Source organism: Berghia stephanieae, chromosome 1 (genome assembly GCF_034508935.2).
Source record: "Berghia stephanieae isolate SIO BIC M18660-M18661 chromosome 1, UCSD_Bste_1.3, whole genome shotgun sequence".
NCBI classification, from domain to species: domain Eukaryota; kingdom Metazoa; phylum Mollusca; class Gastropoda; order Nudibranchia; family Aeolidiidae; genus Berghia; species Berghia stephanieae.
Window position 1 is genome coordinate 37,634,517 of NC_088360.1, and position 22,500 is coordinate 37,657,016.

Here is a 22,500-nt window from a genome sequence, read left to right on the forward strand (position 1 = left end):
GGTCGCAGCTCTAAATTTGAATCTTTTATTCTTTTACTTCCACAGATCTATCTTGATGATGCCTTGGGTTGATTCAGTCCAAAACTAATTTGTGTGGTTTTATTTAACAATGTTAATGACATTGAACATACATTGATACAACAATGCCATAATTTGTCATGTTTTCTTGTAAAATCATGTATGGACCTACAAAACCATTATTTTGAATGGTGATTTGATGATGATGAACAAAATATGTGTGTTGTACAAAATAAATGGCAAAGCTAACAAAATGCAGTCTCCTTAATAAGAGACTGGGGATTGACAAGTGCTGCAACAAATTGAAAAATAATATCAGATGTTTCTCTTAACATTGTTGGAATATATGAGAGGATGTTAACATTTTTCAGTCTTTCATTAGCCCTCTCAACATGAATTCTACATGAAGCAATTTCTTTTGTTAATAAAATCTCATTTTCAGTAAATTTATTATGTAAAAAGGGAGGGATATTTACAGTTACTCATTGAGGTAAAATATCTTGAATCAGGATGGGGTTTTACCTTTATTACCTTTATCTGCTAAAATTAAATCTCCAGGGCTTAAAATTAAAAGTTTTAGTAATCCACAATTTTGTACAATGACCTTATCCGAGACAGACCCTGGATACAGTTTAGAGATAAAATTTATCACACCATTTGGACTCAGACCAACAATAGCTTTAACAGAATTCATGGACCTATAAGAAGAATAAGATAACCGTTGTTTATCCATTTCTTTAGGAATAGCAATTTGGTCATCTGTACAATCAATGATCATTCTGCAATTTGGAAAATTAAAAATGATGATGGAGCTGATAGTTTATTTTTATGTCTAGAAGGGCATGTAACCTTCATAACATTTTCAAAGAGAAGCTTATGGCTTATGTAAAACATGAATAAAAGTTTGTATAATATTTGTTATAGTACTTTCACTAACGCTAAACAATTGTGAAATATGAAGGTTAGCGTAGTTCTGTCTAAGTTTCATAAGTGTAATAATGAAAATTTGGTCTTTTAATGCAACTGTCTCTTCCTGAACTTCCCATCCACTATAATAAATAATGTTACCTCTAAAGCACTCAACATATTGAACAATAATATTAAATATTTTAAAACAATGTACACCTGTCTCCATTCGAAGAACTTTTTCTGTAAGGCTTGAAACAGTGTAAGTGCGTTGAATCTAACTTAGTTGGGTTTTTTAAAGCTAGCTATTTCCTTATTTTTGTCTGTAATTTCTTGTTCTTGAATTAAATTTGTTGTTCTATTTAAAATATCCTCACTTGTTCTACAATCTGTTTTTTTAAAAAGATGGAATCCTGTGATGATGGTGACGAGAGTTGAGATGATGATGAGGGAGAAGATAATGAGGATGATGATGAGGAGGAAAATAATGATGATGAGGAATCTGGTTTTTTTAAAGGTGGGACTTTGTGATGATGATGAAGAGAGTTGAGCTGATGAATGATGATGATGATATGATGATGATGATGATGATGATGATGATGAAAGATGATGATGATGGTGGTGGTGGTGGTGGTGGTGGACTTCTTGATGTTGGTGCCAATTGAGATGGGGTGGGAATTCCTTGTGTCACTTTTCTTTTCTTTCTTTCAGGCTCTGATGGAAACAATTTATTTTTATTTCTGTCAAACCATTCAGGGAGGTTGGCTTTGTCACCATCTCTGAAGTGACAAGAACACACTCTTGATGATGATGTTGGATCTTTTGTCCTTTCTCCTGAAATGAAAAGATTTTTAAAAAAAACAATAATTCTGTTGGGCATATTACTTAATTTGATAAGTACTTTGTTTTAGACTATCTTGTTTGACACCAGCTCAATGCATGATAAATCAAAGGTGTGCAAGAGACTAGGTTACTGGTGGGTCTCTCGCCTGTCTTTTATGAAATCGCACATTCAGCAAAATGTCGCACTTCCTCATTACTTCTTTTGATGATTTTGACTAGGTATATATAAAAATATGAATTCTTAAATTTACACAGTTAAAGTTGATCTTGGGGTTGAGTGTGGCAAGACTGGCGTTTTCTCTTTATTTCAGTCAGTACTGTACTGGACAGTGCGGTGATGGAAACTTTGGAGTGTCAACAATCGGGCACAGGTAAAGGAGAGAGGTCCCTGCCGCCATCTTGCTTTGTTCACACAGAGTTGCCACCTCGGCTGTCGGGGAGGGGAGGCATGGCAGAGAATCAGAGAAACTTTCCAAAAAAAAGAGGAAAGTATGTGTGTTTGTGTGTGTGTGTGGGTGTGTGAGAGGAAGGAGGAGAGAGAGAGAGAGAGAGAGAGAGAGAGAGAGAGAGAGAGGAGAGAGAGAGAGATCTGCGTGAGGGGGGGGGGGGTTGGGAGAGGTTGCGTTATTTTATTTATTTATTTTCATTTTGCCATAAAGGTATCGAGTTTAAAGTAAGATTTTAACAAATATTTTCTTCTCTTTCTTCTTGTTCTCCTTTAAAAAAAAAAATCACTTATCAGTAGAACTTAACTCTCATTCAGTTTATCAGCCTAGTTAACATCAAAACGATTGAGATATCATTTTTGCTTTAACTTCAATAAAAACCTAGTTTGGAATGTATTTTTATTTATAATTTCGTGCAATTGTACACTTTAATCATAAAATATAGGTCTACGTAAGCTAGAACTTGACCAAGATCTGGACTACGAACTCTATCAAATGTTCGACGAGGCGTGCGTGCTTACCTGACTAAAGTGATCCACTTTTTCTTCAATTTTTTTGTCTGCCTGTCCATTTGGAAATCTGTAAAACTTGCAGGAGTGACTCTCTGACTGGTGTAGACAATCTGGTACAAAACACTGGACCATATTTAAGATAAAAATTGTTTTTTGAGCGATTTTCCAATTATTCCTTGCCCGGACCAAGCACGGATTTTTTTTGTTTAGAGCCAGCCGATTCGTTGCTAGGCGGACGTGACGTCAGACTGTGGAATCCTATTATGGTAGTGATTGTAGTACTGGTGGTAGTGAGGATGATGTGGTGTTGGTGATTGTAGTAGTAGTGGTGTTGGTGATGATGTGGTGGTGGTGCTTGTAGTTGTAGTAGTAGTGATAGTGATGATGATGTGGTGGTGGTTATAGTAGTAGTGGTAATGATGATGATGTGATGGTGGTGGTTGTAGTAGTAGTTGTAATGATGATGATATGGTGGTGGTGGTTGCAGTAGTAGTGGTCGTGATGACGATGTGGTTGTGGTGGTAGTAGTAGTAGTGGTAATGGTAATGATATGGTGGTGGTGGTGGTTGTTGTAGTAGTAGTAGTAGTGATGATGATGTAGTTGTGGTGTAGTGGTAGTGATAATGATATAGTGGTGGTGGTTGGTGGTGGTGGTAGTCGCAGTAGTAGTGGTAGTGATGACGATATGGTTGTGGTGGTTGTAGTAGTAGTGGTAGTAATGATGATGTGCTAGTGGTGGTATGGTTGTAGTGGTAGTGATAATGATGTGGTGCTGGTGGTTGTAGTAGTGGTAGTCATGATATTGTGGTGGTGGTTGTAGTAGTAGAGGTAGTGATGACGATGTGGTGGTGGTTGTTGTAATAGTGGTGGTAGTGATGGTGTAGTAGTAGTGGTAATGATGATGATGGAGTGGTGGTGGTTGTAGTAGTGATGATGATGTAGTGGTGGTGTACCCTAGTGGTAGTGATAATCATATAGTGGTGGTGGTTGTAGTAGTTGTGGCAGTGATGAAGTGGTAATGGTGGTTGTAGTAGTAGTGACGGTGATGATGTGGTGGTTGGAAAACACATTATAGGTTACGCTGTGATTATCCCCAGACACCTGTCTGGGGATAATGAAAATTCGTTATCCCCAGACCAGGGAGCTCTTACATTCACCTAGTAGTAATTGTGGCAGTGATGAAGTGGTAATGGTGGTTGTAGTAGTAGTGACGGTGATGATGTGGTGGTTGGAAAACACATTATAGGTTACGCTGTGATTATCCCCAGACACCTGTCTGGGGATAATGAAAATTCGTTATCCCCAGACATATATTTGAAACTCCGCTCCTTTAAACAATTATCCACATTCCAGAATATTGATTGTTTCCCAAATGCACACAGAAATAAGGAAAGTTAATAAAATATCTATAAAAACATAAAATTAACCAACATTAAATCAGTTGTTACTACATATACACAATATGCGTCGACCTCGAAGTGGGTGTCATGGCCGAATGGTTCAGTCGTCTGCCCTGGAAGTTTTACCAGAATCGACGTTGTGGGTTTGAATCCTGGTTCCGCCACTTTTTCTCTTTTTTTAAAAAATCCCGTCTTCTGTTTTTTTTTTTTTTTTTTTTTTTTTTTTTTTTTTTTTTTTTAATTCCGTCTTCCTTTTTTTTTTTTTTTTTTTTTTTTTTTTTTTTTTTTTTTTTTTTGGGCGAGTCTGTTCTTTTCTCCTTTTTTTTTGGACCTTTTGTTCCGTTTCTGGGCATGAATTTCTTAAAAATTTTTTTTTTTTTTAATTATTGTTTGTTTTTTCTCCTCTATCTGACCATTTGGTCGCTCTCTGAATATTTCTGTTTGTTTGCTTTTTATTTACGCAGTGGCTATTTTTACAGTCCCGTAAAGATGGTTCTCGGGGCTATTTTTACAGTCCCGTAGAAGGACGGTTCTCATGGCTATTTTTATGGCGTTGATGCGATTCTGTTCAATTATCCGCATAGTTATAGATTATCATCTTTTTGCAGTATTCACAAAACTTCACATATCATTTCTCCCGATATTTAGATGTACAGATCTAGAGGCGGTGAATGAAAGCAAAATTAATTTCATTTAACATATTTAGATCTAAAGCTAAAACTAAAAATTAACAAATAATTAATGTAAAGTCAATTCTCTTAGCGATTTTTACGGTACTGTCATTTTTATTACATATAATTTTTTTTTCTTTTGTTTTGTTTTTTGTTTTGCATAATTTATGTTTGCAGTACAGAACAGCCCGTTTTCTATCATCAGTGGGCAGGTTAGGTTGTATGTCTTGATTATTTTTTTTTCTGTCAAACATACATAATATAGATCTATTATCAAACACTGAAAGTATATTTAGTTCCTGCTTGAGTCGACATCCCTCAAGATATAATACTTTACAGGTTGGCTTTTGTTTATACTTTACCAGTATAACCAGTCAGGAAGGACTAACGGTTTATACAATTTTAAAAGACGTAGACGTCTAACATTCAGGGGGCAGTCTTCTCACGTGAGAGTGGGTTTGAATCCAATTTCAGAAAAGAGGCCGTTCACAAACCAATTGGACACATTTTGACCATAATTTTAGAACCCCCCCCCCCCCAACCCCCCAACCGTATTGTGGACAAATGACTACCCCCCCCCCCCCCCCCAATGTGGATGTCCTGGTAAAGATGCACATTGCGAAACACCTCATGCTTAAATATTGTTCTTTTGAATAATATTTTTAAAAAGAAAGTAAATAATGATGATGATTCTCTACCATGGTCGGTCATGATCCAAAAGAATAGAGGTGCCCAAGACTGATCCTCATTGGGGCGCCGAGGTGGAGAGGGCATTTTACTTTGGTCCCACCATCGCGTTGCTCCTACTCCTTTCCCGATTGACCCAGTGTTTGTTCCGACCAGACAAGAGTGGTCGCTGTATTGCTCCTCCCTTCCCAGTTAGGAGGTTGTTTTATTGTTCTCCGCCAAAGCGGTGTTCACCTTGTGGTCAGACCCCTCTGCCTAGGCTTTGAGGTACCACTAGGGAAGAGATGAAAAGAAGTAGAAGAAAAAAAAAAGGAAAAGAGAGAGAAGAGAAGAGAGAGAGGAGAGAAGAAGAGAGAGAGAGAGAGAGAGAGAGAGAGAGAGAGAGAGAAGAAAGAGAGGGAAAGAAGGAAAGAAGAAGAGAAAAAGAGAGAGAGAGAGAGAGAGAGAGAAAATGAGAGATAGGGAAAGAAAGAAAGAAAGGGATAGAGAAAGCATGAAAGAGTGAGAGAGAGAGAAACAAAGAAAGACCGGGAGAGAAGAGAAGAGAGAGAGAGAGAAGAGAGGGAGAGAGAGAGAGAGAGAGAGAGAGAGAGAGAGAGAGAGAGAGGATGCTAACTTGCCGCACCTGAACGAAGGGAGTGAGAGTTTTAGAGCCAATGGCGTCTACTCAGCCAATCTGTTACTATTACCGCAACGCCGTAAAAATAGCCACCAGAACCGTCTTTACGGGACTGTAAAAATAGCCCCGAGAACCTTTACGGACTGTAAATAGCCGAGAACATCTTTCGGACTGTAAAAATAGCCCCGAGAACCATCTTTACGGGACTGTAAAAATAGCCACTGCGTTTTATTTATTTATTCTTTTTAGACACTTTTTGAGATCGGAGTGGGGACGAATAATATGACAATTTTCTAGAAACTAGAAAGGAACTAAGAGAGAGAGAGAGAGAGAGAGAGAGAGAGAGAGAGAGAGAGAGAGAGAGAGAGAGAGAGAGAGAGAGAGAAAAAAAACAGGTTTGGATAACAAAATACCACAGGTGTCTGGGGATAATGACAGCCTATAGGTTATTATAATACACGATTACACACATTCTCTAACTTCAGTTTTTGACAGCTTTATTGAAAAATAAATATACGCAACAGTTCTGAACCATTTTATTGTGGATTTTGATATTGTTTGTTGTTTTTCTTGTGTCGTTATGTTGATATAGAGACCAAATGAATGGTAATGGTTACATTCCCAGCGCATAATATAATGGCGCTGAATCATAGCCCTACTCTTTTAGTACGCCATGCGCTGAATGCTTTCATTGGTGGTAGTGTTGGGTTATTTGATCGCTTTTACTCGATCGACGATCGAGCGCCAAGCCACGAGTCAGTGCTCGATCTCAATGCCGGAAGAGCGAGTTAGTAAAACGATTACTCGATCGTAAAACGATCAGGCGGGTTGTGAGCTTGAGACGATCTTGACACGTGAGACGAGCTTGAGACGATCAGGATTCGAGCGAGCGGAGGGGTAACGAGTGTTTCGAATCATTTCAAATTCAAACGATCACAGTTTGCCATCCGATACCAATCGCCAATGTTTGCACACGGTAGTCTGTGGTTCTTCCACAGCCCTCACTCCTTGTCAGATGTTAGTGTGTCTGGGTGGCAGTGGCAGGGAAATTCGTATAGGTGTATCACGCGTGTGTGACAAGACTTCATTAAACCTACTAAAGTTTGACTATCACACACACACACACACACAACACACACACACACACACACACTAAGGCTATTTCTATGACACACACGCATCCCTCTATCAATGAACACTCCTACAGTAGTGCGGCTATGTGGTCTAGTCATGACGTAACTATAGGTAGTACTCTAGTCGACCATGGGTCTCGTGCATTATAATGGTCTAGTGGTATGACACCCGCTTTGGGATCGGAAAGTCCTGGGTTCGAGCCTCGCGCTCGGTGCATAGTTGAGTCTTTGGACAAGGCTTTTTACTCACATTCTCTCACCGTACTCAGGTGTAAAATGAGTACCTGGCCGTTAACAGCGTTGTCTTTGTCTGAAAAATTGTAATATCGCCTAACAGGCGGCATGTCCCGTCCTACATATCAAATGTTGCTGTTGACCGGGGACCCCTTTACAAAGCGCTTTGATCACATTTAGTGGATATTGTAAAGCTCAATTTTTTAAAGTAAAACATTAGCTTTGAATATGGAATGTTTCAATTTTAGATGCCTGTGTATTCTTTGTTAGTTCCCATCATCATCATCTCATCATCTCATCATCATCATCATCATCATAGGGGCAGCGGTACGGTCTTTGGTTGGCACCCGAAAGGTACCGAGTTCGATCACCCGCCGCTGAGTGGTCTTGAGCAAGTCACCTTGCCCTAACTAAATTTGCGGCGCTGCACTGCGGCTATCGCTTGGGTTATTCCAGTCTTCCCTTAGAATAGACCCAAAAGACGAATCTCCCCTATGGGATGAATAAAGGGAATTATGTTTAATTTATTTATCATCACCATCATATCAGCGGGATCATCATCATCACCACCACCCTAATAATAATGGATAAAATAAATATCAACACATTTCAATGTAATAATCAATCTAAAATCAATCAGTGCTCCTAAAAGACCCTTTGATTTCTTTGTCTAATTCGTTCCATACTTTTGGAGTCCCGACAAAGAAAGATTTTCAGCTAACTATAGTTTATATATGGGAATATTAATCAGTCGTTTATATTGGAATCGGAGTTGTCTAGCAGGTGTATTAGTTCAAAGCGCATTTCCAAGGATTTACCATGCTCAATGAACTTCACAATATTTTATTTAATTTATTCCTCCGGCACGCCATATCGACCATACATCCATTTCGTACAGTAGGTACCGATCGCTGTTTGGAGTCTTTTTGTATTAAAGCTCTTTACAATACCCGTCATTGCTTATAAGATAAGAATACATTCACACCTGAGTCAAGTGCCTGACACACGGACTTAACGTCTGGATCACAATTTTCAACAATCACTGTCACTCATCCGGCCATTGATAAGGCTTGATTTTGTGACAAGAGACACCGTACCACTGAGCGACCGAACAAATAATCACCATCTGCGCCATCGTCATCATCATCATTATCATCATCCTCATCACAGCCGTAACAGCCAGCAAAACCACAATCATCATCTTCGGGTCCGGTCTATCCGTGTGGGGGGTGGGGTGGAACCTGCTAAAGTATTTCATTTTTTAAACAGAAACACGATAATCATCATCATCATCATCATCGTCATCCATTGTCGTCGGCATCGTTATCATCGTGTCCGGGCAATCCGTGTGTGTCTGGGTGTGGAACCTGCTAAATATTATTATTATCTACCTACCTAATAAAAACACACCATTCTTGTTCATTTATTTTTCAAATAATGAAATGAAAGGCACGACCTTTCCCGCACACACAAGAGGCGATGACGACCAGTGACAAATTATGGGAGGTGGGGGCGGCCGACAACTTTTGGCGCGACATAAATATGAAATGTTAAGGTGACAGCGGGATGATGGTGGTGGGAGGGGGGGGGGTCTCAACCCTTCACCATCAACAACTGTTTGATGGCGTGTGTGTGTGTGTGTGTGTGTGTGTGTGTGTGTGTGTGTGTGATGCGACGAACGATCATAATCAAGGCTGCCAGACAGCGAGATTTCTACTTGCCCAAGTAGTCAAATAGACCCCAAATAGCCAAACACCACAAGCATTCTGACTCCCTTGAAAAACTCATTTGTTTTGATTAACAAAACAATCGACTACAGTTGGATAAACTTATCTTTTCATTTTTTTAAAATAAAATATTTTTTTTAAAATGAATAATAATAGAAAAGCGTTTCTTAGTAACCAATTTTGAACTTGGCCATCTGGCAGCCCCCATCATAACCAGCTGCAGTCAAGCCAGCCACAGACATAAGAGAGGGAGGGGTATGTGAAGTTTCCTGTGGCAAACGAGTTGTTCGTGTTTTTTTTTTCAAACGAATCACTGCTCGATGACGTCACTGACTCGAAACCCGCCCGAAACCGACTCGATTTTAGAGGACTCGATCGAAAACCCGCTCGATTTGATCGTTTCAAACTCGACCCAGCACTAATTGGTGGACACTTTTTTTTGGCTCCGTACGTATTCTCATTCGTTTAATTCTATGTTTTGAATTTATCATCTTTAATACGAAAAATTCTATTCCGAAGTAATATTTCTAATAAGTTACTGTTGAACTGAAAACTACGGATATTGAATGTGCAAAAATTCATTCGCCACTGACACAAACAACACCTAACTCTTGGTCTTTGGAAACTCAAAACGATTGCTCTTTGGACTCTTCCACACCAGACTTTCGTTCCGAAGACGAGGCAGATTTACTTACAACTATGTGGGGCAGAATATCAATGAAGCTAGGGGAGCCTGTGAAGTATATGTTTAGTATGTGATGGAAACTCAGTCTGAAAATAATTCAACTGTTGTAGCGGCGAACGGTCAATTCTAACTTCTAACACTAACTACTAACACTCTCTCACTCTCACACTCACACTCACTCGCCAAAAACTTTATACTTATACTTTATATTTATATAGAGCAGTAAAATTAGGTGCCCCAAACTCAAACGTAAACAATAACAAGTTGCTAGTGATTTTCGTTAGGGACCGGAATAATTTACGCACAATATAGGTCTCCCAATTTTGTAGTTTGAGTTGTAGGCAATACAGACACTTTCAGTATTGAAAATATGTTTACATAAAATCTAACAGTTGCAGAAATAATAATATAAGGCTAAATTATTCTGAAAACCAGGCTCCGAATAATTCTCGTCTTGTTCACACCAGCGCAATAATTTGCTCTGGTCTAAAAATAATAGACTGTAACTTTTGATAAATTTTACCTTTTGTTCCATAAAATATCCATATCTAGACATTATTTGATGCATGATCGAGTATTTATGAATATAGGCACTTCGATAAAATTTTCAAACTCAAAATATCTTGATTTGACTCAGTCAGGGGGATGGGACTTGAAAAAACATAAAATTTGATATCTTATTTGTTTCTCTACGACCTACGGTTCCAGAGTTATTTATATTTTTCTATTGAAATTTTTTGTCAATTTTACAGAGAGAATCTGTGATCTCACTGCTGCCTCAAAACCAGCATCTCGCGGGGATCGGGAAATTTTGAGTTTTACAGTCAACATGGCCCACTTATTGTTTTCAGTAATTTTGTTTCAATTAAAAAATAATTGGCAAGTCTTAGGTATCATTTTAATGGTCAGAAAATAAGCTTTATTTTCATATAAATCATTTTTATGGATGGAAAGTATGGAAAAAATTAAGGATAAATGAAAAGGGGGAAAAATATGAGGTTTTTGTCCTAAAAAGTGGGGTTGATGGCGGAAAAAATAAAATAATGAGCGAGTGTATCAATTTTGATGAAATTTGGCAGAGATATTCTTCAATTAATTGTTTATCGATGTATGAAGTATAATTAAAATGTATCCATAATTTAAAAAGTTCTTATAATTCAAAAATTTATAAATTTTTATTACATAAGCTTTCTGAGAAATACAATCAGGAATTAAGAATTAAATACACCGTTAGAAAGCTTGTTTTATGCCTTTTATAATGATACCAAAGTTAGTCACATAGGTTCACAAATAACGCCATGGTGACCAAAACAGTAAAGGGTCAAAAATAAAGTTCCAAAAACGAGTTTCACCTTACAGTGAGCCTATCGGCGGCCACTGGACTGGAGTTATCAAAGTGCCTAATGAATATGTGTTTCTTTTGCCACATAACAGCCAAATTTTAAAGGTTATTGTTTTCTATAATTTACATTGGAACGTGAGCTGTCAAGACAGGAGCATGTGGTTTGCCATGTGCTTCTAGACCTTTGTTTACGTTTGGGGCACCTAATTTTACTGCTCTATAAATAAGCAGTCGAAGCCTCAAAAAGGATGTGTACCAACGCTTCGAATTGATTTTCTCAGTCATCTGAAATCTGAGTGAGATTATTTTCACTGTGATATTTTTGAAAGAAAACATTTTTTTTCAGATGTCAGAAATAAACCCATTCAAAATCAAAATTGAAATTTTAATTTTATACTTTATTATATACTACGGACTTGACCACACAGTTGTCTTTTGAGGCTCTACACTAGATCTATATTGCTTCATTGTAATATTTTTAGAGATACAACTACAATTCCAAGAAAACTATTTGATATGAAAGTCAAGCAAGCCCCATTGCATTGTGTAGGGTTAATTAAGTAGTAATAGTAGCCTAATAGGTTTTATTTTTAATTTTTTTTCTTAGGATTAGTTGAGGGAATATTTGGGTTGTTGAAGTCCTCCCTAATATTATACATAAATATCATGTTTTGGATTTTGTCCTTCTCTCTTGATTTGGCATTGGTTCTTTTAAAAAAAAGTAAATATAAAGATAAACTGCAGGTGTTAGTGTTAGTAGTTATTAAATACATAAAAGGTAGGTATAAAAGTCGTTATTATGAAGTATCTCGCATATTGCCAGTTTACGAGTATTGCTTCAGGTATATCGCAATTTGTGGGATATCGACTGTATCCTGTACTGTAAGGAAGCATTGTATGAATATAGGCATTATAAAGCTACCACAATGTATTTGTATGGTCTTGATAGAAGGCTATTTATGAATGCTATTAATATGATATTTATTAATTTTAATGGTTCATGCATAATGTTACTGTGATCCTATTAAGATGCTTTGAATTATAGTAAAAATGTTTATAACAAGCATGATTATTATTATTAATTATTATTAGAAACAGCAGTATTAGTCGTAGTAGTAGTAGTACTATTAGTATTTAGTATTATTTTTATTTATTCTTTGTTTTTCCAGAGTCTGTTCAAGGTAATAGTAATAATCTTTCCATAAGTTTGAGAAGCATGAGCTCAACAGCCAAATACGATTTTACTACTTTACAAGTCACAAGTCCCTCCGAGTATGTCAAACATGTTGAATTAAATAGACCAGAAAAGAGGAATGCAATGAATACTGCTTTTTGGAGGTAATTTTATTTTCTAACAGACAATTAAAAGTTTTGATAAAATACAATCTGAAAACAATCTTTTAATTTTTTGTAATCCTGTTGGCTAGGGACCCCGTTATAAGCACTTTGAGTACGTTTAGTGGATATTGTACTATTTATTATAAATGCTCATGTTTGGGCAGGGGGGGGGGGGGCGTGGTTGTATCTCTGAACAAAAGAGAATGTGTATGCAACATTGTCATTGTCTCTGTGGAGAAGAAATTACAACGGCGTCTTATCGGCATCATAATATATATCAGATCTCTTGGAAAGCCCTTGAGCATATTTAATGGATATTGTGCTATACAAGACACATGTTTTTTTGTTTTTATTATTTTACTTTCATCAGAGGGATGTAAATTTAACCTTTTGAGAGGAGATCGTAATATGAAGCAATTGTACTTTGTTTTATTGTTTTTATTTGACACAGAGAGATGAAAGAATGCTTCAATGCACTAGCCATTGATGAAGATTGTCGTGTAATCATTCTCTCTGGTGCTGGGAAGATGTTCACTGCAGGTGAATTTTTTCTTTATCTTTTGGTTCTTAAGAATTCAATCATAAATAATAAATTCTGAAGTATGAATGTACATTAATTTGGAGCTTTGCAATGTATTTGTATGGTCTTTGCACCATAACCCATGAGTACTAAGTCTGCATTTTGTGTGGTACTGGGTGAGTCACCTTGCTGAAAAACATGTAGCTGTTCTTACGACAACCTAGAGTATTGTTTATTACTCGAAAATAGTTCTCCACAAAGGGAAAGGCAAGTATATCTCTATAAAATTTTAATCTCCTTACAAGTTGGGATATTTTATTTATTTGCTTTTTGCTTGATTACTTACTAACTACCTTTTACTTCCACTGGCATCTAGGGTACTAATGAAGGATCTCCATATATTTGTGTTTATCACAAGCCTATTAAGGCAAAGATCCACAGGACTCGTTCCGGCTATTGAGTTCTTCAGCCAATCTCCCTTGTGTTGCCTACTTTTGCTTGATAAGTCATATTTAACTGATTATCTAAATCTTAAGAGACATTGTTACCAAACAAAATGTTTCAATTTACAACAAAAAAACTTTTGGCATCTTTCAATGTTCACCTTTGAGTTGAATGCTTGAAAAATAAGTCTATCATTGAAAGCTCTTGCATTGATTGCTTTCATGTAAAATTTCTTTGAATAAGTTGATCCAGGGAGTGACAATTCTTTCATAATAGAAACTGTTTCTGAGATTGAAAGGTCTTTTCACTGTTATGTAGTTACTAAGATGACAGATATAAAGATAATCAATGACTATCTAATGATCACACTTTTTTGGGGAACTGACATCACACTTGCACTCTTTATGTATAGAATGAAATCAAAGACTCATGCAACCATCATGATTTGCAGTTAATTTCAATCAATATATTGGCAGAAGATGGAGCGTGTATTATATAATATGGTAGCCAACATGCATTTGCTGTCCCTAAAATTAATCAGGATAGTCACATATGTCACAAATTTCTTGCTCTTTTGAACAGATCTTGAAGTATTAAGAATTTTTTTAAAACTCAGAACATAAACAGCTTTTACAATACATCTTTTTACTTTTTTAGGCCTTGATCTTCAAGGAAATGACATTTTCCCTAAATTGATGTCTGAAATGGATGTAGGACGAAAGGCATTTTTCACATATGAAAGTGTTAAAGATCTACAGGAATCCTTTAATGTTATTGAAAAGGTACATAATATACCGAGAATATTGTTCTCAAAGCTTTTCCACTTCTTTCGATTATTTTATTTCTTTATTTATCCGTTTTACTATTATTATTATGACTGGTTTTCAACTATTTGCACCAAATATAATGTAAATTATTTTGATGTTAATTACTGTTTTTATAGCTGGTCGTATATTTTAAATTTTGAATTTCTATTTTAATCATAAAATCTAATTTTCTTATAAATTTTTTGATAATCAATGAATTATTATATTCAAAATCTTTTGAAGGTAATCAATTTTCTATAACAAGCGAATAGGAGTCTGATCAAGAAGGTCGAAACGAATAACATCTATCTGTCAAAGCTGATAATTCTGCTGTCAATTTTTTAACCCTTTTTTTTTTGTCTAGTGTCCAAAGCCAGTAATTGCGGCCGTTCACAGTGGATGTATTGGCGGAGGCATAGACATGATTTGTGCTTGTGATATAAGATACTCCTCTCAGGATGCCTGGTTTTCAATCAGGGTATTTTTAAATTTTATCCCTACATGTTCATTACAGTAATTCCATAACAAGGAATTACTGTAATTTGTATAGAGCAATATAATTAGGTGCCCCAAACGTAAACAAAGCTCTAGAAGCACATGGCAAACCACATGTTCCTGTCTTGACAGCTCAAGTTCCAATGTAAATTATAGAAAAAAAATAACCTTTAAAATTTGGCTGTTAGGTGGCAAAAGAAACACATATTCATAAATACTCGATCATGCATCAAATAATGTCTAGATATGGATATTTTATGGAACAAAAGATAAAATTTATCAAAAGTTACAGTCTATCTATTTTTAGATCAGAGCAAATTATTGCGCTGGTGTGAACAAAACGAGAATTATTCGGAGCCTGATTTTCAGAATAATTTAGTCTTATATTATTATTTCTGCAACTGTTCGATTTTATGTAAACATATTTTCAATACTGAAAGTGTATAGCCTACACCTCAAACTACAAAATTGGGAGACCTATATTGTGCGTAAATTTTTCCGGTCCCTAACGAAAATCACTAGCAACTTGTTTTGTTTACGTTTGGGGCACCTAATTATACTGCTCTATAGATATATATATACCATTTGTTATCTGTTCCATTTGTTTGATGTGTGATCTCCTAGTGTTCAAAGCCTGTGATCGCAGCAGTCCACAGTGCATGTCTCGGTGCTGGAATTGATATGATAGCTGCCTGTGATATTCGTTACTCTACCCAAGATGCCTGGTTTTCTATCAGGGTATATTCTTTGATTCTCATTTGTTTGTCTTTTTTTTTTTCTCGTTTCTTATCTTTGTATGTGTGAGTGGACGTTTTTTTTTTTTTTTGGAAGGCTATTGGTTTTTGATTTGGTTGCTTTTTACTTGTTGTTTTTGTTTGTTTTTTGTTTTGTTTTTTATTTTATGTCTTGACAATTGAAGCTAATTCTTTATAGTTTAAAAATCATTGTGGAGTTTTATGGTGAGATAAGTAAAATTTGAATAAATGCAATCCCTATAAAAAAAAAAAAAAGTAAAGTGATAAGATCCAGCCAGATCTTTTTTAAGGTGAACCATAATAAAAATTTGAGGATTCTTTCCTCTTTCTTCATGCCCTATGAGTATCAATGGCTACGCCTAACATTCAAATGATTTATCAATTATAGAGCTTTAAAATGGGCCAAATGTTTCTGAATTGTCCTGAAGACATAAGTAACAATAACTTTGTACATCACATATATGGCGTTTTAATAATAATAATATATCTTTATTGTCCTCAAAAAAAGTGGCAATTTGTCATTTGGTTACACATTTATAACAATACAATATTGACATAGACACACTCACACAGATACACACTAGTAACATAGTAGTCATCGAGAAAAAAAACCCGGCATCAACAACAACATCATCGTCGTCATCATCATCATTAAACTTTGTTTGAGAAAAAAAGATAATTTAAAGAAGAAAATAGGTAAAACCAGGGGGGAGATATTGTCTTTTCTGCACAGAGAATAATTTTTGACTGAGGATTTTTCGTTGAAATGATCTATGATCTAAAATGTTGAAAAGGGCCTGAAAAAGTTTATTGTTTTCTTATTTTCTCATGGATCTCTCTTAGTAATTGTAGAACAACAACAAAAACAACGAATATGAATAATAAATAAATATCAATTAATTAAAGCAAAATGTTGATCCAACTCATCAGTAAAAAATTAATGATGGGCAGCTAGAATTGTGAATAGAAAGACTTATGTTTGTTATCTTTTCTCCAGGAGGTTGACATCGGCCTTGCTGCAGATTTGGGTACTCTTCAAAGATTCCAAAAGATCACTGGTAATGACAGTTTGACTCGAGAACTCACTTACACTGCCAGAAACTTTTACGCAGATGAAGCCAAAAGTATTGGACTTGTTAGGTATTTATTTTTATATTATTTATTTGGAGTAATGTAATTTTTTATGAAGGTAGGAGGAAAATCTTAGTCATAGTGCTTTTTGAAGTGTTTAATTGAAAGTCATGCTAAAGAAAAATTCATACTTTAAGTATTGTTTATGATTCTTTCATTATTCTTCAAAGTTTGATTAATTTCAAGATTTATATTATATTCTTCTTTTAATCTATGCTGCAGTGATGATACTTTTCCGCGGATCCGCGGGTTTCTTTCCTTTCCTCGGTTTTCCTCCTCAGATCCTCGATCCGCGGATATTTCCTTCATTTCCTCCTTTTACTTTTTTTTTATATAATAAATCTTTAAAAAGTACCTCCTTTTTTTACAAAAAAAAATATTATATATAAAAATTTCCTCCTTTTACTGGACTCCGGGCGTTTTAAAATTGTACTCAAAAGAAGTCATCCTGCCTACTTTCCTGTGGTGCAAGAATGTTCTAGGTGAGTTTTCCGTTTTTCCGAGACTTTTCCTCCTTTTTGACTTTTTGTGAGTATCATCACTGTTTCCTCCTTTTTGACTTTTTGTGAGTATCATCACTGATGCTGGACTATGCATTACATTGTTATGTAAATTCATATGAAAATTACATTTTTTAACTCTATTCATTCTAAGGGTTCAGTTTTGTAAACCCGTTTTTTTGCTTCGAATAATTAAAGTATATTTATTTATTTATATTTATTCATGAATTTATCATTTTATGATTTGATTTTTTCTGTTAAAAACCAATGAAATCGAGAATTTTCTTTTCTTTGCTTTTATGATCAATTCTCTTTGAAAGGAAAATCTCAGAGAGCCCTCTCCTATTTTTGTCTTATTCAATCTCTTAAGGTGGCCTTGTATGGATTAGTCGATGCCTTATCATAAGTTTCTCTGATCTTTAATACAGTCGAATCTTCCAGAGCAAAGAAGAGATGTTAAAAGGTGCAGTTGAAATGGCCAACATAATTGCCTCCAAGAGCCCAATAGCTGTCCAGGCATCCAAAAAAGTCATGGTATATTCCAGGGACCATTCAGTGGCAGAGGCTTTAGATTATCAAGTAAGCTTTACATCATCTTTCAAAAGAATGGAAGTCGTGCTATTTGTTCAGTCATGCTTATCTATAGAACAAATATAAGGTGCGCACGATTATAAACAGTTTAAGTAGCAATGACTATGAAAAATGTTTTTTTCTATTTGAGAAAAATTTTTGTCTAAAATTAAAGCCCTATCTCCATTGAGTAAAAATGTCTTTGAATTTTGAAAATCCATTCATACATAAACAAGTTATGCAGTTTCAAAGGTGTCATTTATTTGGATGACCCGCAAAGAGGAAAAAAAACGCGAAAATATGGGACGTTTTTTCGGCATTTTTTTCGACCTTTGGTTGTATCTTGTGTAATAAGTGGATTAAAGGATTGAAACTCGTCAATGTTGTGGCAAATTTGATAGAGAATATGATGAAAACATGAGAAGAGTTCTAACTTATATAATTTTAGAGCTGGATGATATATAACACACACACACATACACACAGACACACACACACACACACACACACACACAGATTGAGAGAGAGAGAGAAATGAGTATAACACACACACTCACACACACACAGAAATATATTAAGAAATGAGTATAACACACACACAGAGAGAGAGGGGGGAGGGGAAGAGAGAGATTGCGTACATAAACAAAAGAAATATAGAAGGAAAAGAGAAATTGGACAAGGGGACAAAGGTTATTGGACAAGGGGACAAAGGTTACTGGTGGAACGTGACTTGGAACACAATAATTACAGCCATGCTGAGATTGTAGATCATATTGCAATCGAAAACTTTTAACATTATAATTTCTTAAATTCTTGTAAATTAAACAGTCAAATTATCAGCTGTTTATTGAACCCAAACCAATGGCAGACGATAAACACCCCTCTGCCAGTGAGACCGCGCAGACATTTTGACTAGTCATGAACTTTAAAACGAGGTCAACCAATCAGAAAGCGCTGCCACGACCCGCTCAGCCGAACAGTTTGGTGCCAAATCGTTTTGAACTCGTATCGTGATTCAGGCTGTAGGGGGCAAAATGGCTTTCTGTCTTTTACGAATGAAGAGCAAATTAGGATGGTGTTTTGTAAAATACGGGAAAAGTACTCGTCATATTCATATGAAATTTTACAACCAAAAAGAAGAAATGCTCATCTATTACCTTGTCAGCAACAAAACCTTCATGCCCTGTAGTTTTAGAAATATTTTACTCCAAAGAGTAAAACTCTATTTTTAACGGTCTTCTGGTAATCGCACGAGTTTTGTTGCTTGACATAATCTAAAATTACCTTTTTTCTAACTGTGTGCCAACTTTCAGTCATATTAATCGATAAACAGCGTCGTAATTAATTTTTTTTAATAGCCTATACGAAATGGCTTCGTCCCATATTTTGTCGCGAATTTAGGCACTTCGTGAGCGAAAAAGAGGCCCAAAGATTTGTGCGGGATAGTCATTGCTAGTTTAAGGAGAAAAAGGCTATCCTGTAATTGTCCATAACCCATATGTTCATTTTCTCTCCCTTAAATAAAAAAAGTCCAAGTTAAGTTTTGATCATCGTACAGTGTTTAAATTAAACCTTACAAATTAATAATAATGAATGATCTTTAAATAGGTACGGAAAACCCAAATTTAGATTATATAATTGTTGTCTTTAAGTTGCATTCAATAGGTAGAACTTTTTTTCCTGATTAAAATGGTATAAAAATCATGAGAATTGGTTAAAAATTTAAAAAAGATATGTTATTTCGAAATTTGTAGAAAATCGCCAAAATTTGTCCTTCTTTGAAAGCAACCTTTTGTCCGTTTTCAAAATGCCGTATTTTCATAAATATTCAAGCCAGACCTCTGTAACTTTCTAACAATACACATCTTTTTATAAACAATATGTGTATTTGTTTCCTGAGATCAACTCTAAGTAAAATAGAAATAATTTGCCCCCAAAGTAGCTGACAAAGCCAAAATTGTCAATTTCAGCGCGAGGTTACAAAATATCAGCAATTGTGCCCCTTGCCTGAGCCGGCATATGAGTGAAGTGAATACGGCAAATGTTGTAGTTGTAGTTTCGTTTTCAGTTGGCTGGTGAACGCAAAGCTAATCTTGCTTTCGTATACATCATTTTAAAACTGAGATTTTAAACTTTCTTTTGATACCAGAATCGTCCAAATTTTCAAATTTGTCTCAATTTTTTTTATCAATTTAAAGTTTTTAACTTGAAACTTCAAACTTTGAAAAAAAATCATAAAAATGCGAATCTGGTATCGAATGAAAGCTTGTTCAATTTTCTTTCTGATGCAGCCATTGACGTTACTATTAATAGCACTCACGCGACCAGCCGAGCGGAGAGAAAAGACGATTGTCAGTTACGGTGTTCGAGTAGCGGAGCGCCGGTTCCAAAATCAAAGTTTACTCCTCTTCTTCAACTCAAAGTCATGAAATAACGGCAAATCCTATGAAAAAAGCATAAACATTTTTTAAAAGATGAAGATTTGAGATTTAATTTGATACCAAAAACGTTTTATTTGACGGACTGAAAATGAGAAAAAGAGAGTGGTGATTTGAGTTGCAATTCTCGGTTTGCCAATAAAACCATGACTTGATTAGAGGGTTTGCCGTACCTACTTTAAATGAAAGTTGATTAAAATTTTCCTCTTAATTGTATAGTTCCAGGCATCAGATACTTTCACATTCCTCATCGCTTAACATGTTGTTTTGGAATAAAATAATTTTCAAAACGAAAGCTTAAAACGATTTTTTTTCTTTCTCTAAACCACAGTGTCAAATGAACAGCGCTATGCTTCAGTCAGAAGATGTGATGAAAGCTGCCACGGCAATGATGAACAAAGAAAAGCCTGTTTTTTCCAAGTTGTGATAACGCCTCTGGTGTATTTATTTTTACATTGATGAAGAAGGCTAGATATACTGTATATATAAAATTTGTATCAAGTTAAATATCTGGATGTTAACAATGTATAAAAGGAAAGAGCTGTCAGTGTCTGTTGTGTGGCTTATCTGTGATTATGGGGTTGATTTTAGACTCCAGCATGAGACATTAAATGATTATGCTAATATTGTTATTGTTATTGTTTTTGTTGCTATTATTATTTTTATTATTGGAGTACAAACCACGTACAAAATCAAAAATATCAGCGTGTGGAGTCATCAAAATAAAATTAGTATCTAAAAAGTAGATTTTTAATATTAAAATATTCGAAATGTTAAAATTTTTAATTTTTAATTTTAAATTTCAGATATTTGAGGATTTGCAAGGAAAATGCCGCCGTGAAGTTTTTATTCTCTGTTGTCTTCATGCACTTTATTATTCACTTCATTTCTTGTTATTATCAACAAAAGTGCCTGCTCCATTCACTTTTCTAATTAAAAATTCACCCCAAATACCAGAGCTTACTCAATGTCTCAATCATTTCTATGTTATGTGTTTGTGTTGAGAATATTGGCTATTAAGCTTAAATGCTGGCCAACTTACTTTGTGGCGTTTGTTTGTGTTGAACCTGTGACCTCAAGAAATCAGTGAGAGAAGGCTCTAGTTAGACTAGGGTTTGAAGCGACTTATTTGGGGGTCGTGGATAGCTCTTACGGTAGAGTCACGGCGGAGTTGTCGTACCAGTAAGGTCGCAGGTTCGAGCCCCCATCGCTACCGCAAAAATTTTATTCTCTGTTGTCTTCTGACACTTTCCTACTCACTTAATTTCTTGTTTCTATTGTGATGCGCTTTAGGCCATGCTCAATCATAGATTTATACTTTCATACGATCAGAAGGGTTTTAAAAAAAATTAATTGTGTAAAATAACTGAAGATGATTTTCCGATGAAAATTTTGACTTTTAATTGCAATAATATGTCTCTGGATTTGGACTGGAAATGAAAAGAAAAAAAAAAAGAGCTTTTGTGCATTCAAAATGTTTTCTAGCAGATGCCAAAATGTGTAAATTTATTCTGCTTTTGCTTGTAAGTTTTGGGTGAAAGAAGAGCTAAAAGGTATGAATCAGTTTGTATGTTTGATGTCAAAAATTGTTACTTATTTTTGAAATTATCTTGTGATGTAAATTTTTTTTCATTGAAATAAATATTCTACTTTTCCAATCAGAATGTTGATTTTGAATTATTTTGACATATACCACATTTTTATTGGTTTCTAAAAACCATAGTAATGAGAAGCTCTCGTGTTCAACTGCCTTTAAATTCCCCTTATTCGTTTCCCTCTAATATTAGACCTGTCCATTACCTGCTGTCTCAAGAAAGTAAAATTTAAAATTTAATTTTTAGCTTAACTTATAAAATTTGAGCTGAGACCAATGCGTCATTAAAAAGTGAGTGAGTTTTGTTTCTTCAACTTCAAACAGAAACATACTTTGTCTAATTCTGATAATTTTGGCTGGATGATTAATTTATGTGAGCATTATATATATTTTAAAAATGCCCTATAACAGTATCATCTTTTCTTCTTCTTCTGGGTGGGGTTCCTGACTTACATACTTACTGTATCCCCTATATCTGTTTTCCAACTTGCTTTCTGTCTTTGTCTTGGAATAGGATTACTTGGTTTTGTCCTGTCCCTGGCTGGGAGGGGAATAGTCAAATGTATATTTAGTTTTGGGAGATGATATTTTTTTCCTTGTAAATCATCTATCTGGTATGCACTGTATTGTTTTTTTTTATTTTTACATATATACGATTTGTAAACAACTGAGTATGTTCCCCTTGG

General features: G+C 35.4%; 1 protein-coding gene and 2 long non-coding RNA genes across 6 annotated transcripts in view; 2 read left to right on the plus strand and 1 right to left on the minus strand.

The window, feature by feature from the left end:
* LOC144973754 (uncharacterized) overlaps positions 1–2,275 on the plus strand; it is a 3,591-nt gene extending 1,316 nt beyond the window's left edge. The window contains exon 2 of one of the 2 annotated variants that reach the window (XR_013645617.1): positions 2,079–2,275. This is a non-coding gene — a long non-coding RNA (uncharacterized LOC144973754). Of the gene's footprint in view, positions 1–45; positions 1,295–2,078 lie in introns of those variants that run through there. The other variant, XR_013645616.1, reaches the window with a different exon arrangement.
* On the minus strand, positions 1,558–3,059 carry LOC144973750 (uncharacterized). The gene is made up of 2 exons (XR_013645615.1): positions 2,735–3,059; positions 1,558–1,758 (listed from the first exon to the last, which is right to left on the minus strand). It is a non-coding gene; the product is annotated as an uncharacterized LOC144973750 (long non-coding RNA).
* Positions 3,060–9,748: 6,689 nt separating this feature from the next.
* On the plus strand, positions 9,749–21,878 carry LOC144973758 (delta(3,5)-Delta(2,4)-dienoyl-CoA isomerase, mitochondrial-like). Of its 3 annotated transcripts, none has more exons than XM_078916654.1 (8): positions 9,749–9,947; positions 12,393–12,561; positions 13,013–13,101; positions 14,183–14,307; positions 15,451–15,564; positions 16,579–16,721; positions 17,641–17,791; positions 20,552–21,878. In XM_078916654.1, the coding sequence occupies exons 1-8, from the start codon at positions 9,896–9,898 to the stop codon at positions 20,645–20,647; spliced, it is 939 nt and encodes a 312-aa protein (XP_078772780.1). In that variant the 5' UTR covers positions 9,749–9,895; the 3' UTR covers positions 20,648–21,878. The 3 variants fall into 3 exon arrangements, with proteins under 3 accessions (XP_078772780.1, XP_078772763.1, XP_078772771.1); XM_078916637.1 differs by lacking the exon at positions 15,451–15,564 and adding an exon at positions 14,696–14,809 and having other exon boundaries at positions 9,785–9,947; positions 20,552–20,784; XM_078916645.1 differs by lacking the exon at positions 9,749–9,947 and adding an exon at positions 11,443–11,519.
* Positions 21,879–22,500: the final 622 nt, after the last annotated feature.